Below are 17,101 nucleotides of genomic sequence, written 5' to 3'. Positions count from 1 at the left end.
ACAATTAATTTACAGGAAGATTATAAATTAATTTACAGGAAGATTGTAACTTTTATGAAAGGGAAGAGTTGACTTCTGAATAATCAGGTATATTAGCTGATTACCCTGCACTGCTTTCCCTTAGCTTATCTACTTTGATAATATTATAGTCTATAATAAGATATGTCATCAAATGTTAAAATCTGCGATCACCTGAAAACATCATATGACTGGTAACTAAAGAAACAGGAATGACAATTATATTACAGAATGTATAGTGTCTCAACCACATATTTAAAATATTGTACTATTATTCATTTATGTTGGCTCAATGTAAACAAACAAACACGTTACAAAAAATATCAAAAACAATTATTATTAACTTTATCCATCACTGATAAACACAATAAATTCCAAGTTATGTAATGTTTTCCTAATAATTTTTAAACGAACCAGTTATGTAAAATGAACTTATCTCTTAAATTCAATACATACTCAAGTACACCACTAATGACAGAAAATATACAAATTTTATATATATATATATATATATATATATATATATATATATACATATATATAACTCTGATAATAATAAAAATACACAATACTTAAATGAATCGTTTATTTCAGAAACCCCCTAACTAACAAAAAGTAAATTTTAGGAAAACAATAAAAAACTCTCCTCTACAAACACATTTTTTTTTTCTTTATCTTAGGTTTTTTACGTTGGTTCCACCTACATTTAGAAATTGCTTAGTTGTGTTTTTATCTCTCTACATATTACATTTTTGTAGAAAAAAAATTATTAAAAAAATCAGTTGAAGGGTTTCTGCACCAAATGGTTGTTCCATATACACTTTTCATTGTCTTTATATTATTTATGGTATTTTTGGTGTAGTTAAAATAAATTACACACTGAACAAGTGTCAAAAATGATTATTTATTACAGAGAAAACATCTATTTGCAAATAAAAAGACAGAAGTGCAACTTATTCACACCCTTGATCCACTTCCTCAGGGTTTTCAGAGTCAGTTGTAGGCCACAGTAGGATTGCATTATAAAAATGTTCATAACCTCTCGTGTACTCAGTTAATTTTCTCAAATCCTGTATCTTTTTTCTTGTTTAATGGGTACCTGAAACCATTCCACTTTTTATAAAAAATGCAGTTTTACTGATGAGAAATAAAATAACAAAAACTTGTTTGCTAATTTTATCATTCCTTTACATTATTCTCATGGAGTTAGTCTAAATTTTAGTGGAACAAATTTTAAGAAATAAGTTTAGGCTTACCTTTCTTGGGGATAGGCCGGCTGATTTGGTAGTTTCTGGAGGCTTATCACATTTACAGGAAGGTGAATGTAGATGAAAATCATACCATCAATAAACGGTTTCACTACTACTTTTCCCTTTGTTCTTGAGCTGAAACAAAACTGCTTATATGTTGAAAGTTTGAAGGGCTCCTTGTCTTTTTTCGGAACATTTCCTTCCTGAAGTTTTCATCAGAAGCAGAAGTGGACTTTTTATAAGAAAGTGGCCACCAGTCCTTGAAAATTCAAGATTTCATCTGTTTTAACCATGTGAACTGAAAAGCGGCCCTGTATTACTAGCCCTCAAAATAAGTTCTCTATATTCTTCAGGGGTGTAGATCCTGTCTACCTTTCTTATGAGACGCTTTATACAACCAAAATCCCTATCACAAGGAGAGTACGAGTGCCCTCGTACTGGGAAGTTGTAAGTGATTGTCTCTAGGTTGCAGTTGTCACACAAATTCATTAAAAACCTAATTACAGTGTTGTTCTTGTTTTGGCCGAAAGGTCCATCACTGAATAAGATCAAATGTTTTACAGAATCTGGGATCTCCGTTTTTATATAGTCAAAAATAAAAGAACACACCTCATTGGAGATTTGTTTCCTTCCCCTTCGTGATAGACGTACATCTTGGCCTTATTTGATTTCAAATCATGAATACAAAAATTGTTTACCCATAATTGCCTCATGTAAAATACCTCCTGTACGGGTATGTGGGGCAGGGAGAGGTTCTGCATAAAATCAAAACATATAGCAACAGTGTCATAATTTGTATCTTCACTTGCTAACTGTAAGGAATGATAAAATTTTTTTGCTCTCCTTTTTGTGAAGAATTAGCTCAGCAGCAACATTACGTTTAGCATTGTTCACACATAAGGGGATCCTTTAATTTACTGGAAAAACTTTCGCACTGACAGCATACGTCAACTTGAGGACGACCAAATGAAAAATTAAAAATTTTCCTTAAAGTAGCCGTAATAAAAGTTGTATTTTACAAACTTTTTCTAGATCAGGATGTTTTATCTCTATAAAACATTTCATGCATTTTTCTTGACAGTAAGCCGAGCATCTAAGTATTTTCTTTGGCTTACCACCATAATGAGTTTCCTTTATTTCATATGACTTTATATGTTGATCAATAAGTTTACAGATATTTCCTGGTATGGCGTTTCCACTTCGGGTTTTGCCCCTCAAAGTCACGTGGACTTTTCTCCTGGAGCAAAAGCTGACAAATCCTTTTCATACGATCAGCTGAAATTCCATGGACTTTTAAAAACACACTTTTGCAAACAGGTATAAGACAACCGTTAATTTTTAAATGATAAACATAAGTATGATTTTCTCTTGAAACTTCTAGTGTCCTGTTCCATTAGCTCATTTGGTTCTTCACTCATTGATTCAATATTTTGTCCACATTTGGAACGCCTACCAATTTCTTTGGCCTCAACAAGTGTTTGAAGGTAGACATCTTGAGCATTTTTTGTTTCCAGGGAGTAAAAAAAGTTCCAAATGTTTTTCTTGGACTCATTGTTTATCTTACGATGACATTTGATTGGACACTTACAAACTATATCCTCGGTAAAACACTTTACTTGACACCTGCTTACCTTTGTAGGAAACATAACCTGCCCCCTTTACTCTGGCATCACGTATGATATAACGTTTATAACTTTCTGGTCGTGTTGTTCCTCTTTTCTTCCTTGGTGGTTGTTGCTCCTCATCAGAACTTTCACTCATTGTGACAAACACGTATAGTTAATAAACAAAACTGGTGATCACTATTCACTAACTCAGATTTTCTGACAAGTTTAGGTTTAGGTTAGTTAAATAAGCAGTATTAACAAACAAACAACAGCTGAACCAGAACTGAATGAGTGGGAAAAATGCTACTGGCTCAGTGTTACCAACTGTCATTTCTCATAAATTTAAATTATCCCCTATTTGTTTCAGAAACCCCTCAAGTGTTGTCACTTGAGGGGTTTCTGCACTAAACAGAATATTCACTTGCATTTTAGTGTTGGTTATAGAGGTTACAGATAAGGGGTTTCTACACCAAAACTGTGTGTTTATACTAATAACTATAGTTTTCTAACAAAAAGTCAAATAAAAAAAAAAATGTCGGTTAGGGGGTTTCTGAAATAAAACTATTCAAATGTAATTTATGAAATGAGATCATTACTAGACGATTCAAATAGATTACAACTTTCAGTAAAATAATATTTAATATGGTAGCACGATCTCCAAATCTACCTAGAGCTGATTACCTCACAAACTCTCTATCCCTTTATGCATGCATGGTCAACTTCTCTAAAGCTACATAAGATGTCATTGTGCCATTATACGTAAACAGTGCATTATTGCTGCCATTCATGTGATTTTATTCAAAAGAAATTTATTTCGGTAGTACCAAAATGTTATATGAAATAAGTCAATATTAAAATACGAATGATCAAATAAGGTTACTAAAGGTTGCTTAATGTAATTTATATATTGGTACAATCTGACAGGAACTTACTCTTGTACAAAATATATAGACATCTCTGTATCAAATTTTTTTTAGTTATTTTAGGAAATGTTTTGAGCAGGATAGGTTTTTTAGGAGCCGAGGAAGCTTGTTATGGAGTCGCAGAGTTAAATAGTGCATGCCCTTTTCAAGAAGTGTCAATCTATGGTTTGGGTAGACCATGTTACTCTAGTAGTAGGTATTGTAATAATGATTAAAGGTATTTTCTGAAAAAATATAAGGGTTATTTTTAAAGACAGTTAAAAACTTCAACTTGAATTTGTTATACTGGGTACTAATTGTATTGTTTTATTTGTTAATTGTTTTAACGAATGACTGTTATTAAATCATGGCGTTCTACACTTTTAACGTCGTGTGACTAAACAATCTTTTACCAATGTTTTACATACAGAATTTTAATACTGTTGCTTAGTTTATAGTTGATTTATTTAAATTTTAATATTGCTTTTAATTTTAGAGTTTATTTATTTGTTGACTAATCATTTTGGTTGAAATTTTGTTATTGTTGATTTGATAATAATATTTATTACTGCTAATGATAGGAGACCAAGGAAAAGGAATTGTTTGACGAATATGTTTTTATTTATTTGACTATATTATTAATGATACCAAGGTTTGACAACTTTCAGTGTCCGACATCTTTGTGCAGCTTTTATGTACATTTTAACCCTTTGAACCCCGGACAAAAATATTGATGGTGGAAAAAACGTACCCAAAATCATTTGACCTAAAGAACTACCGAGAATCCCCGGAGCAGAAACAGCTGTTTTGCATACTGTTTGTAAAAAATTAATACTTTTGCTATTTTTTATGCTATTGTCTTGTATTACACACCAAAATGTCCAGAATGAAATTGTATACACAGAAAAAGATTAGTCTGAAGTATAAAAAAAATGTTTAACAGCATTAAAATAATTTTAAAAATATATGTATATAGATTTTTAGGCAAAAAAAATTGATTTTAAGATTTTTTAATTAAAAAATAAGAAATATTTTTACCATGGGCACCCCACATTTTATTTTTCTAAATTTAGTTTTGTGTATGTACAAAAAAAATTATATTGATATCTCTAAAAATAAACTTTTTTTGAATTTTTATATAAAAAGTATGCAACTTGTAAAAACCTCTAGGCGTACAACACAAAAATCACTGATATTACCTAAATAAATAAATTAGTAAATAAATAAATAAAAAAATTAGTATTTTATAAAATACATATAAATATGTATCAATACTCATAAAATAAGTATTTTACGATTTCAAATAAATATGTATTAAACGCATATACCATGGCGACGATATCGTGACCAAATTGGTAAAGTAGCGAATGTGCAAAATTTTCGAATCTGGGCTAATTTTGCTAAACAGAAAGTGCTGAGAGAGATCTACACTCCAGTAAAACAACGAATGTGCAGACCCAATAATAACAACAGTAATCACAATGTTTATTTTAACGAATCTTGCCCTTGCCTCACTATTCACAACGCTAAACAGTCGTATATGAACTACTCACAGGTAAACAAACGAATATGCCACATTCGCCTTTTTACCAAAGTATATTATTTATATTGCAAAATGCTAAACAGGCGAAAGTGGCACATTCGCTGCTTTACCTAAGTGAATATTTCTAGTGCTGAAGTGATTTAATTAACGAATTATTTAATTGCATCTAAAGAAAATTAAATATCCCTTCTGTATTAAGTCTTCCATCAAAATCATCATACTGCATAAGATATTAGAATAACTAACTACCCCAGCTTTCCCTTATTTAACAGCTGTTACACTTACTTTGGCTTCTGTGGAATCAGCTGATTAAAAAAAACAACACACCAGTGAGTGAGTTTATAGTTTTGTTTTGTTGACATTCGTTGTCGTTGATGTTAAGGCTCATTTATCTTTTTTATCTTTTTGAGACCAACAGGCCAGCTGGGCACTCAAGAAAACTGTCATTTTCTGCAGCTGTCATATCAGATGTACACAACTCTATAGGCCTCCAAAGAGAGAAGGCATCTGAAAATAATAACGTCGGACCTGGAGAACTAGTTAGAAGTAGTGAGCTCAATGATACAAATATAATTCATAGTAACAACTCAGCACTTCAGAAGATACCCAACATCGTTTATCACCAAAAAAAGCGAAAAAATATCAAAAATTGGAGTTTATAAAAGACAAGAACAAAAGGCAAAAAGACTAAGAGGGCTTGAATATTGTACTGTAAAAGGAAAAATTAGTTAATTCAAGGCCTCTAAAAACAAGCAAGATGCTCGGCCGTGCCAAACACAAATGCTTAAATAATTGTACCAGAAGAGAACAACGAGGAAAAAATCTACAACGATTTTCATCAATTGCCTTCCTTATCGGAACAACGGCAGTTTCTTGTCAAACATGTCACTGTGCGACCAACTTCAAGGAAAGATACAAAAGCAGTGGAATCAAAGCAGAGCTTTCACCAAGAAATACACATTTTACACTGAAAATGGCACATTTGAAGTTTTGTCGAGAATTTTTTCTCGATACCCTGAATATTTCAGAGTCACTTATAAGAGGGGGCACGTGAAAAGGTTAACTCGTCGGGTGTTCTCCTCCCCGATCTAAGAGGAAAGAAAGATTCACCAAACAGTCCTGCCACTGACAAGTTTATCAGAGAACATATTTTGTCTTTCCCAAGAATGGAATCCCATTATGCAAGAAATAAATCTGAATATCAATATCTAGAGAGTGCACTAAGTGTAAAAAATTATGCACAAACCTTGTATAAAGAAAAATGCAATGAAGAAAACAAAAATCCAGTATCTTTTGAGAAGTATCGACGGATCTTTCATGAATACAAACTGAAATTTCACAGACCTAAAAAGGATCAGTGCAAGAAATGTATAGCTCACGAAGAACAAAAACACGATGCTGATTATGATGATAGTCTGTAATATTGAGCACTGTGAGCGGTAAAGAGGCAGCACGAAAAAATCAGAGACAAAAACAAGGAAGGTTGCAAAAGAGCAACAAAATGTTTTGGCAATCCAATCGGACCTTCAGGCTGTTCTCAAAACACCAAAGGGAGCCTGTGGACCATTCTTCTACGTAAGAAAGTTAGCTGTGTACAACCTAACCATCTACAATCTTAAGGACGTAAGTGTCACCTGCTGTGTCTGGGACGAGACAGAAGGAAAAACGGGGCAGTACAGAGGTTTCTACCTGCATCTATACATTTTTAATGAGCCAGACCAATGTTGAATTTGTTACAATGTTGTCGGATAGCTGTGGAGGACAAAAAAAAAAATGTTTTTAATTCATTTTAATGTGTATGAATGTTATCAAGGAGCATCCCTCAATTTCGCAAATCGATCACAGATTTTTTGAACCTGGTCATAGTCCAAAATGGAGTGTGAGTCCATACATGCAAAAATAGAACAACATAGAAAAAAATGTTCCAATTTTTACTCCAGAGGGGTGGTGCCAAGTAATACGACCAGCAAGGACCAAGCCAAAACCATTTGAAGTGATGCCTTTATGCCATGACGATTTCATAGATTTTTCTGTTGGCCAAAAACAAGATTGTTTTTGTAGACCAGAAAAATAATAAAAACCATCTGCCTTTCAAAAAAGCTATTTGGTTCCAATACAGAAAAAACTGACCCAGATGAATTATTTGTAAAAACAGATTACGCAGAAAATGCGCCTTTTTTAGGTACGTTATAAAGGTAAACAAAAACAAAAGGGGGCAGGCCTTCAAATAACTCTTTAGTTAAGCCGTACAAGACTAGATTCCCAGTAACGACAAAAAGCTGAAAGATCTTCAAAAACTCTGAAAAGATCTGCAGATACCATGTATCTATCACGGCTTTTACAACAATCTCCCCTCCGAAGATAGTGTACGAGATGGCCTCCCAGAACCAGATGAATCTGGTACTGGACTAATAAAAGTTTTTAACCACGTTTAACTTTTGAAAATAATATTAAAAAATTTCATTTGTTAATTTGATTGTAGTTGTTCAATTTTAAATTAATTATAATATAAATTGATTGTGCTGATTCATACTTGTGTTGTTTTTTTCTCAGTTCCCTCATCTCAGAAACCTATTTTAACAGGTGAAAATAGGGATTATGCTTAAACAATAATGCAGATTCGCTACTTCATCGTAGCCTAACAAAATTGGTACGTATATGATAGTCACTTTGGTAAACTAACGAATCTGATTTTTTTGGTAAATGTAACCATTTGGCAAATTTTAATAATACACATTTTTTACAGTGTTTTCCAAGGTTTAAGGATCAGTAGTTAGTTAATTATAAATAACAAGAATACCGGATTTTTTGTTGCACCTTAAACTGTTTTTCAGCTCTCCTGTAAAGTAGCCGATTTGCACATTCGCTACTTTACCAATTTGGTCACGATATTACGTCGCCCGGGGATTCTCGCAACTTCATTGGCGACGATACATCGTCGCCGCGGGGATCTTCGCATATCTTCTCGGCGACGATATTTCGTCGCCTGGGGTTCAAAGGGTTAATAATGTTTAATCTTTAATATCATATCTATTAAGTTATACTGTATTACGTAGCAGTAACATTATTTATTTAATATTTATTATTGTTCTATTTCTGAGACTATGTCATCTGTCTTATGAACACAGCTAAATCTTGTAATATGACAATAAACCTTCATTCATTCATTCAAGAATAAATTCATACAGGAAGAGTGAAGATATATAGTTGTTGAAAAAAAGGCTTACAGTGAGCACAATGACCAGATACTGACATTACTGAAAATAAATAATTTGTTATATCCCATTCATTTAAACCGACAGGTGACATAAACCATACACTATGAAATTATCATAGAGATTTTTGCATAAATTTATAAAAATTTCAAATTCGGTGTGGCTCAAATCCAATAGGATTTTTTCATATTATATAAAAATAGGATACCTACAACTAATAGTTTATTTATTTTTAGGGATGGTTGTAATTTTTGGGTAAAAACTTTATATTAATTAGAAAATACTAAATACATTGACAAAATATCTAACTCAAAATAAAATATGTTTTAACAGGATACTTATTCAAGAACTATTGAATTTCCACAGAAGAAAAATTGTCCTTGTGATATTTGCTTGAATGATACAATTAGTACTATATTGCAATAATAATAAAAATTGAAATAATATTTTATGAGAATATATATTTTATAATGAGACAGCACTAAAACAAAACCATAATGCAAATGGATACCAACAGATGACAAAAGCCCCCACAAACATCACACACCAATCTAAACTTAATTCTCACTACCACTGCAGAAGTAAAACATACCATACGCTCTGTCAAATCAAAGAGTTCCAATGGTAATGATGAACTCTACTCCAGGTAAAACACAGTTAATATGATTGAATCCTGGTCAGTATAATCAATAAATCATTCTGGGCTGGAAAATTTCCATCTGTGTTGAAGATCAGTAAAATTTACCTTAAATATAAAAAAAAACTCAATTACAGAAATAGAGAACTATAATAAACCAATCTCAACAATTTAAAAATAATAAAGAAAAGTAGCACTGACTAGACTGATAAGCCATCTTCACACTACACAATCTAATCAAACCAAGTCAACATGGTTTCTTGAAGGGAAAATCAATAACAACATCCATCACCAATCTAATTCAAATCATTATCAAACAAATAGAAAATTATCAATTTGTCTCTGCTGTTTTCTTTCACTTCAGAAAGGCGTTCTAATGCCTAGGTCATCAACTGCTGATCAAGAAGTTGGAACATCTTGGAATAAGAAGCCTTTCAAATTATTGGTTCTTAAGTTATCTAATTGGACAATGTCAAATAGTGAAACTTCAGTGAACAAAATACAACCAGCAGAAAATATATTGATCCACCCTACAGCCCATATCTCGGTAAGTACCTCAGGGTTCTGTCCTGGAAGGTCTGTTCTATTTATTTTGCTAACAAATGCTTTTCCCAAATACATCCAAGACTACAAAAAAAGCCACCAAAATAATGTTTACAGATGACATGACCTTGTTAATAAAAAACAGTTCAGCACTTGGAGGAATTTTATAAATAATTAATTCAAAATAAGATTGTTTTAATTTATTCCTTCCTGAGAAAACTTTACAAATACAAGAGTGTTGTGAGCTATTTGATGAATGATCATAAGAAGTTTTCGAGTTAAATAGTTTGATTGTAACTGGACCTGAACTAATCAATTAAAATAGATCTGTGTTTTAAAAATTGTTTAATAAACCACAAGTTCAAGTTCTATATGATTATCAAGTTGAATTATCTCCTGTGCCTTATTTGTGAATTTACACTTCATTGATAGAAGCTACAATTCTCATAGCTAAAAATACAAAATAAATTATGGAGTGACAGGGAAAGATTAAATTGCTTTGTATGAAATTATTATAGGCCTAATCAGTTTTACACAAACACTTGGTGAAAAAATTGTATAACCCAGTGATTTTGTAGTTCAACCAGGCAGGAAGATTACACATAATAACAATAATCAATCCTTGGCTGATTAAATTTATACTCCTAAATTAGGTGGATGTTAAATATTGCACAACTTTGTTTATTTGACATTATTTCATAGCATGTATTTATTTTATAAAGCAGATAAACATTTTTATTTACCTTATAAAGCAGATAAAATTTTAAGTCATAATTAGTTTTAAATTTATTCAACATTGTTTATACCATAACAATGGTATTCTATTAGTACAAGTTGCTTACTTGAGGTCCTGAAGAATGTCCTTGGCATTGTACATGGTGATGAGAGAAGTGTTTGCTGCAGGGATGATGATGATGGGAGTACGAGAGATTCTTTTATTAGCTTGGGAAGACAACCCGAGACGAGCCTGTAACAACAGTTATAGTTAAGTATAATGTTCCTCAAGGTTATGTTTTGGGTCCTTTTATTTTTTTAATACCTATTAATGACCTTTTTATTAATTTGCAATGCGATTCACTTTTGTATGCTGATAATACAACTTTTCTGTGTCATAGAAAAGACCTTAAGATTCTTGAAACTTTGTTCTAATTTAGATACCGCAGAAGAATGGTTTAGTACTTACTAAATATAGCAAAAACAACTAAGAATACTATTATCAGTCTAATAAATATATGTGGTGTAGATGATGAACATCTTTTTCACAATTTAAATTTTTAGGACTAATGCTGGATCACTTTCTTAGCCCTAGTAGTGGCAGTCGTTTTACGAGGATCATTTAGAAAGAAAGTTGCTTTAATATATACAAAATTACTTGTAACTTTTACAGTTTTTGAAGTGACTACTTCTTTTAGCGAGATATGGATGTATGTTTTGCAAGGGGGGAAAAACTCTCGTTTCACATCACGGAACGTAACGTCACGCTTGTTTGCTCTGTAGACGGTAGGGGAGGGACTATCGTAGCCATTTTGATGTCAGGGAGGACTTTTCTCCGTTCAGTGGCTATCCAGGTGTGTTATTGAAAGGTTAATGTCGCTTCTTGTTGAAGTGACTACTTCTTTTAGCAGGCTATATTTTGCACATAGAAAAACTTTAGTTTTGCATCATGCATGTTTATATTTTACATATGCTTTTAGAGTAAAATTACAGCTTTACCGAAACTTAAACAATCTGTTATATAAACATCTGATTTGAACTAACAAAAGTTGACATTAATGAAAAATCTGTTAGGAGAGATCAAAAGGGAAATATGAAACATAATAACATACAACATTATATGTGATAAGGAAAGTAATGAAATGCTTCTCTGATCTAGTTCTGTTTTACAATGATTTGTTTTCTAACTGTTCAATCAGTTTACTCATATTATTATTGACATAAATGTCCGAAGTATCAAATTATTAAGATCTATCTCTGCTTTTTCAGATTTTCCTTGGTTATGGAATTTTCAGGTAAGGTTACTTGCTACAACTTAAAAGCTGTCAAAATTTACAAAATCAATTCATACTCTGCTATTAGTAGTTATGTTAACTTTAACACACTAAAAACTTTCAACACCAAACAAATCGTTGTAAAGAGACTAAAATATATATATATAGTAAAATATTGGTTTGAATAAATCTACAAACTGCTCATTTATTTATTTATGAATACAACATCAAATTGATTAACTTACTGCATCATTTTAATAACAGTATTTAAAGCTCACCGGATTCTAAATTGAATTTCAGCAATATTCAGTTAATATTAATTCCTATTCCAGTTCACTACTAGTTTCGTCCTGACAAGATTTAAAAAAGGGTTAAAAATAAATTAATTAGATCTTTTCTAGCTAACACAGCCTTAGTGTAATTTAATCCTGGAAGAAACTTAAGTCTTTCTGTTGATTACAATTACAACTTGTACTCAATTACATTGGGCCTCAGCTTTTTTGGTCTCTTAGGACAAGATGCTTAGAAAACTGCACCTAGTCCTATAAGGACCTTTGTGCGGCTTCTCAACATTGTGCCCCAGAATCTCGAGATTTGTGTGTCTCTTTGAATTTTCTACTATAGGCTCATTTTACTTCCATATATTGGTATAAACTTATATATTTTCAAAAACTACATATAGTAATCAGTTACTTTTATTAAAATTTTATTAGATTTTCCCTTAACATATAAGAGCCTACAATAATATTATTTGTATCGTTACAAATACATGTTGCACACATACACCTGACACAGATTAAGTCACTTACAACACTAATTAACTATCAATTATTATGAAAAAGCATATATAAGTAGTGAACATTAAAGTGTAGCAGCAATATCAACTGTATTGGACTAGACATGCAACGTCCAAAATAAATGTGACTTTGTCATAAATAAGCTGATTATAGAGTAGATAATTATACATTTTGCATATTGCAAAAATGATGTCAGTATCCAACAACATTTGGAAACTGACATTTCCAACTGTGCCTGAGTCACGTTGTTAAAAGACAACTGTTTTTATTGTCTAACAGTTTGTTCAGTTTGTTAACATTGTGAGTAATGATAAAATATCAAAAACTCGATTATGAAGTTAATTTGGTTTTTTATAGAGATTTTAAAATATAATTCAAGTAATAGTGACGTGTTGGAAGCATTGAAGATACCTGCCTCTCCAATTTGAAGATTGTTTATCATCTTTAAAATAACAGGTTCGAACTAGCAATTAACAACTTCTTTATAATTTCATTCAACCTACCTCACTATACAACTGCTCACTATTCAAAATTAGTATTCATGCTGTTCATTCTCTTGCATACAACGACTTTCAAAACTTAATTTCTTACTGTACGTTTAACACGTTCAGTTTCCTACAATATAAACTTTAATCTGCTCCTAATTGGGTAGTAATTTCTTTGTTGTAATTAATATAACTCAACAAAATTGACTTACAATTAATACTTAGTCAATTTTGAAATACAACTAAACTTTACCTGTGCTGTTGGAATAGGCTGAGGAGGATGTGGTGTCTGAGGAGCAGGCATTTTTTTAGGTTGATTGCCTTCAGTTACTGACTTCAAAGTCATTCCGTGATATGTTCCCATTGTATCGATTTTAAATCCTTCCGTCTCTGTAACAATTTTAGTGAAATATAAAAGATAAATCTGCTCACATTGTTACCTGGTAAACAATAATTTATACAAAGGTAAGAAATAAGTTTCTGAGTTTTTTGTTATTTTTATTAATATTAAGGCTGATTCTTATCATAATATATATAGCAGATCTATCTGACATGTTAACTGTGTGGCTACTGCTAGCATATCATGTATATTAATAATACTGTCTTTCTCCTACAGAACCAAAACAAAGGACATTGAAGTTAGAACCTTACATAACATGGCTCAAGAGTATTGTAGTGCAGACTACATGTTTCTTAACAAGAGCATGACTCAACAGATATATAATTGTAAAATAATTAATAATCTCTTTTCAGGCGAAATTATAGTATACACCAACAAACATAAGAAGAAAACTGTGTACAAGTGGCTGATAAACCACCTTCCATTTATTAAAATAACAAAATATTATTGAACTTATAGTTAACCCTTTTAGTGCCAAGCACTTTTGAGGGGGTGGCACTGTCAGTGTCAAGCATTTATGATAGGTCACCTCTCTCAGTGCCAAGCACTCTTTTGGTCTTTGTGTAGTAATCATCCAAATAATTCATAACTTTGTAAACAAAAATTTTATTATTATTATTTTCAAGTTTGAAATGAAACAATTGCAGTTTTGTGATTTTCATTTATTTGTATGCATCTCTCCATTGTTCCTTATATACATAACATACCAAATTTCAAAAATGTAACTATCTGTAAAACTGAGTTATGATTTGTTTATAAATGAGTTTTGATTTTTGGTATTATGTGTAGTGTTTCACAAAATAATTCACAACTTTTTACAAAAATTAACATAGTGGGATAATTTTTATAAATTGTGTGGGGGGAGAAAGCATAATAATTTATAATATTTATTTGGATGATAAAATCTGTTGAAATCTTTAACCCTTTGAGTGCCACAGCGTCGCTAATTTTGACGGTACGAAAAGTGCATAAAGTGCCAGTCTCGCTAATTTTGATGTTTCGTATTTAGATAATATTTTACATAGTGCAAGATAATTTTGGCCAAATAATCAGACAGCTGTATTCAATAAATTCCTAACTATCGTAGTAGCTTCTCTACTATTTTATCTGTAAAATCTATGTTGTTTGGGTACTTATCAAGAGGCCACTATTTTTGGACGAGTTTCCCTTATCGAGGACAAAATAAATTACAATATTAAAAAGAACAGACTTTCTTTAACCTATTTTGGAATTTACAAGTTATTACGACAATCAATGAAAACAAAAACTAAAAGAACAACGTTATCGTAACAACATATTCTAAAATGTCAGGTCATTCGTGCGTCTATTTGGAGACGATTTGGCGATAGGAAGTATGCCTCATAGAGTATTTTTCGATTCATTATGGAAGAAGGAACGTATAATGAAGTTTTTTTATCCCTGAAAAGGAAAACTCGTCCAAAAATAGTGGGCTGCGATATTACCGAAGTACCTAGGCGATGATTTTGTCTTCCAGGAATGCGACGTAGCGGACGAGTACTGTGTTGCGTAACGGCCTTTCTTGTTGTTTATGTGCCGATAACCAAGCTTTTGAGTAAATAAAAACTAAAATAGTAACTTATACAGTATTTTACCGTATTTATTTACAAAAGTAATGTAGTGATTTGAGCTGTGTCCAAGCGATAAACGTGAATTTTCAGTGTAAATATATTAGCGTTATTATTTAGTAAATGTAAGCTTTTATGTAAATACGTTAGCAAGTAATTTGTCTCTACATTTACTAATCATATTTATTTGTGTTATCTTCATGTTTTATATTTTTTGTGAAAACTACACTCAGGGTGGCCACTCAAAATTTCTTTTCAAATTCCCGGTTTTTTCACGGTTTTCCCGGTCGAAAATTTGCGATTATCTAGTCTATTTATAAAACAAATAGACAACTGTAGTACTGTATTTAACCCTTCCGCCAAGTGCAACGATGATGTTTTATCATCACTAGCAGTATTTGCAAGAAATGCCAAAAAGCTGCAGTGCTCTAGTATTTTGTCGCTAGTGATATGCAAGAAATTCAGTAACGATTTATCGCTATCACCTAGTTTAAGCTCCTTAGTTATTATCTCTGCGTCTTTCGATGTGTCGACATAACATTGTGTATACCTAATAACTTTCCTTTCTGTGATGTAGAATATACATAATATTCAATTAAGAAAAACAAAGATAACAAATAAATACCAACACAGCGCTACCTCGGGCAGACTGCAGTTCAGTATTGCGGGTCAGAGGTCTAGCTGTGGACGAACTTTCGGTACGAGACAACGATTTCGCCGGTACACAGGGTCGGTTCAGTACAATCAACAAATAAACCAAATGCTTTCAAATGAACTCTAGTTAATTAATTTATCTTTTGTGGGTGAGGGGGAAGCCTAAGAATACCACGTTACTTCAAAGGAATTTGCAGAGATTCAGGAAAATGAATATATTTAAAATTCCAAGTCATTTTTCCTTTTTAAGTAATAGAAATGGTAGGTTATAAATTGAGCTTCCAGAATATATTACATTTACGTAAAAATGTATGGAAGTATATGTATAGAGAATATATTTATTTACAACTACGCAAAGTACGACATACGGATGAAATACGAATTAGCGACCGTCTGTTTACTATCGAGGAGCTAAAGTATGTGCAGAGAACCAGCAGACAAGCTAGCGTTCAAAAATATAGACACAGAAAAAACAAACTTCATTTATAATATTTATAAATTACGTTATTCTGTTGCTATATATTTCTAAATAGTTTTATACACAAAGAACTACAAAAACATGTTTTACTAATCGATAATTTGAGTACTGCCGGTCGTTTTTGTCCACGAATAGACAGTGCAGACTCAGTTAGTGAGTCAGTTAGATTACAGTCAAGAACTACGAAACAATAAGACATAAAGATCCTCATGCACGTTGGACTATTTGGGTTTGAACAGTTCGAATCGTCTGAACGATCGTCACGTGTGCGTAGAAGTCCTTCCGGTAAATAGTTGACCAGAGAACTGACGGAATTCTCTGGCCATATCGTTACAGGCGATGAAACGTGGGTAGCCTACGTTACACCAGAATCAAAACAACAGTCAATGGAATGGTGGCATTCAACATCCCCTAGGAAAGTCAAATTCAAGCAAACAATTTCTGCCCATAAAATCATGTGCACTGCCTTTTGGGACAGACAGGGTGTGTTGTTGGTCAATTTTCTGCCTCGCAGTGACACGATTAATGCAGCCGCGTTCTGTGAAACTTTAAAAAAACTGCGCCGCATAATTCAAACAAAAGGCGTGGCATGCTAAGTGCAGGCGTCGTTTTGCTCCACGATAATGCTCGTCCACATTCAGCAAATCGAACGCAAGAGCTCATCACTTCATGTGGCCGGGAACAATTGGACCATCCTCCATACAGTCCCGATCTAGCGCCTAGCGACTGCCATTTGTTTCTGCACTTGAAGACGCATTTGGCGCGGAAGCATCATTCCAAAGATGAAGAAGTAAATACGTCTGTGCAACAGTGGTTGTCCAGTCTGGTGGCAAGCTTCTTTGACGACGGCATACAAAATCTGATCCCAAGATACGACAAGTGCCTTAATAATAATGGAAATTATGTAGAGAAGTAGAGGAAAGAATGCTCTTTCAGGTAAATCAAGTTTTAATGTTGTAGATGGAGCTTATATTGGTACTGATAACTTACTTACATTA

General features: G+C 32.4%; 1 protein-coding gene across 1 annotated transcript in view; it reads right to left on the bottom strand.

Annotated features, from left to right (window-relative positions):
- LOC124360637 (parafibromin) overlaps positions 1-17,101 on the bottom strand; it is a 56,665-nt gene that overhangs the window by 17,236 nt on the left and 22,328 nt on the right. Inside the window, exons 6-7 of the mRNA XM_046814421.1 lie at positions 13,239-13,375; positions 10,558-10,682 (exon numbers count right to left, since the gene is read on the bottom strand). Coding sequence (XP_046670377.1) covers positions 10,558-10,682; positions 13,239-13,375 — 262 coding nt within the window. The remainder of the gene's footprint in view (positions 1-10,557; positions 10,683-13,238; positions 13,376-17,101) is intronic.

The sequence above is a fragment of the Homalodisca vitripennis genome, chromosome 4, assembly GCF_021130785.1.
Source record: "Homalodisca vitripennis isolate AUS2020 chromosome 4, UT_GWSS_2.1, whole genome shotgun sequence".
NCBI lineage: Eukaryota > Metazoa > Arthropoda > Insecta > Hemiptera > Cicadellidae > Homalodisca > Homalodisca vitripennis.
The sequence above is the reverse complement of the archived record's forward strand: the minus strand, read 5'-3'. Positions and strand labels throughout refer to the sequence as shown.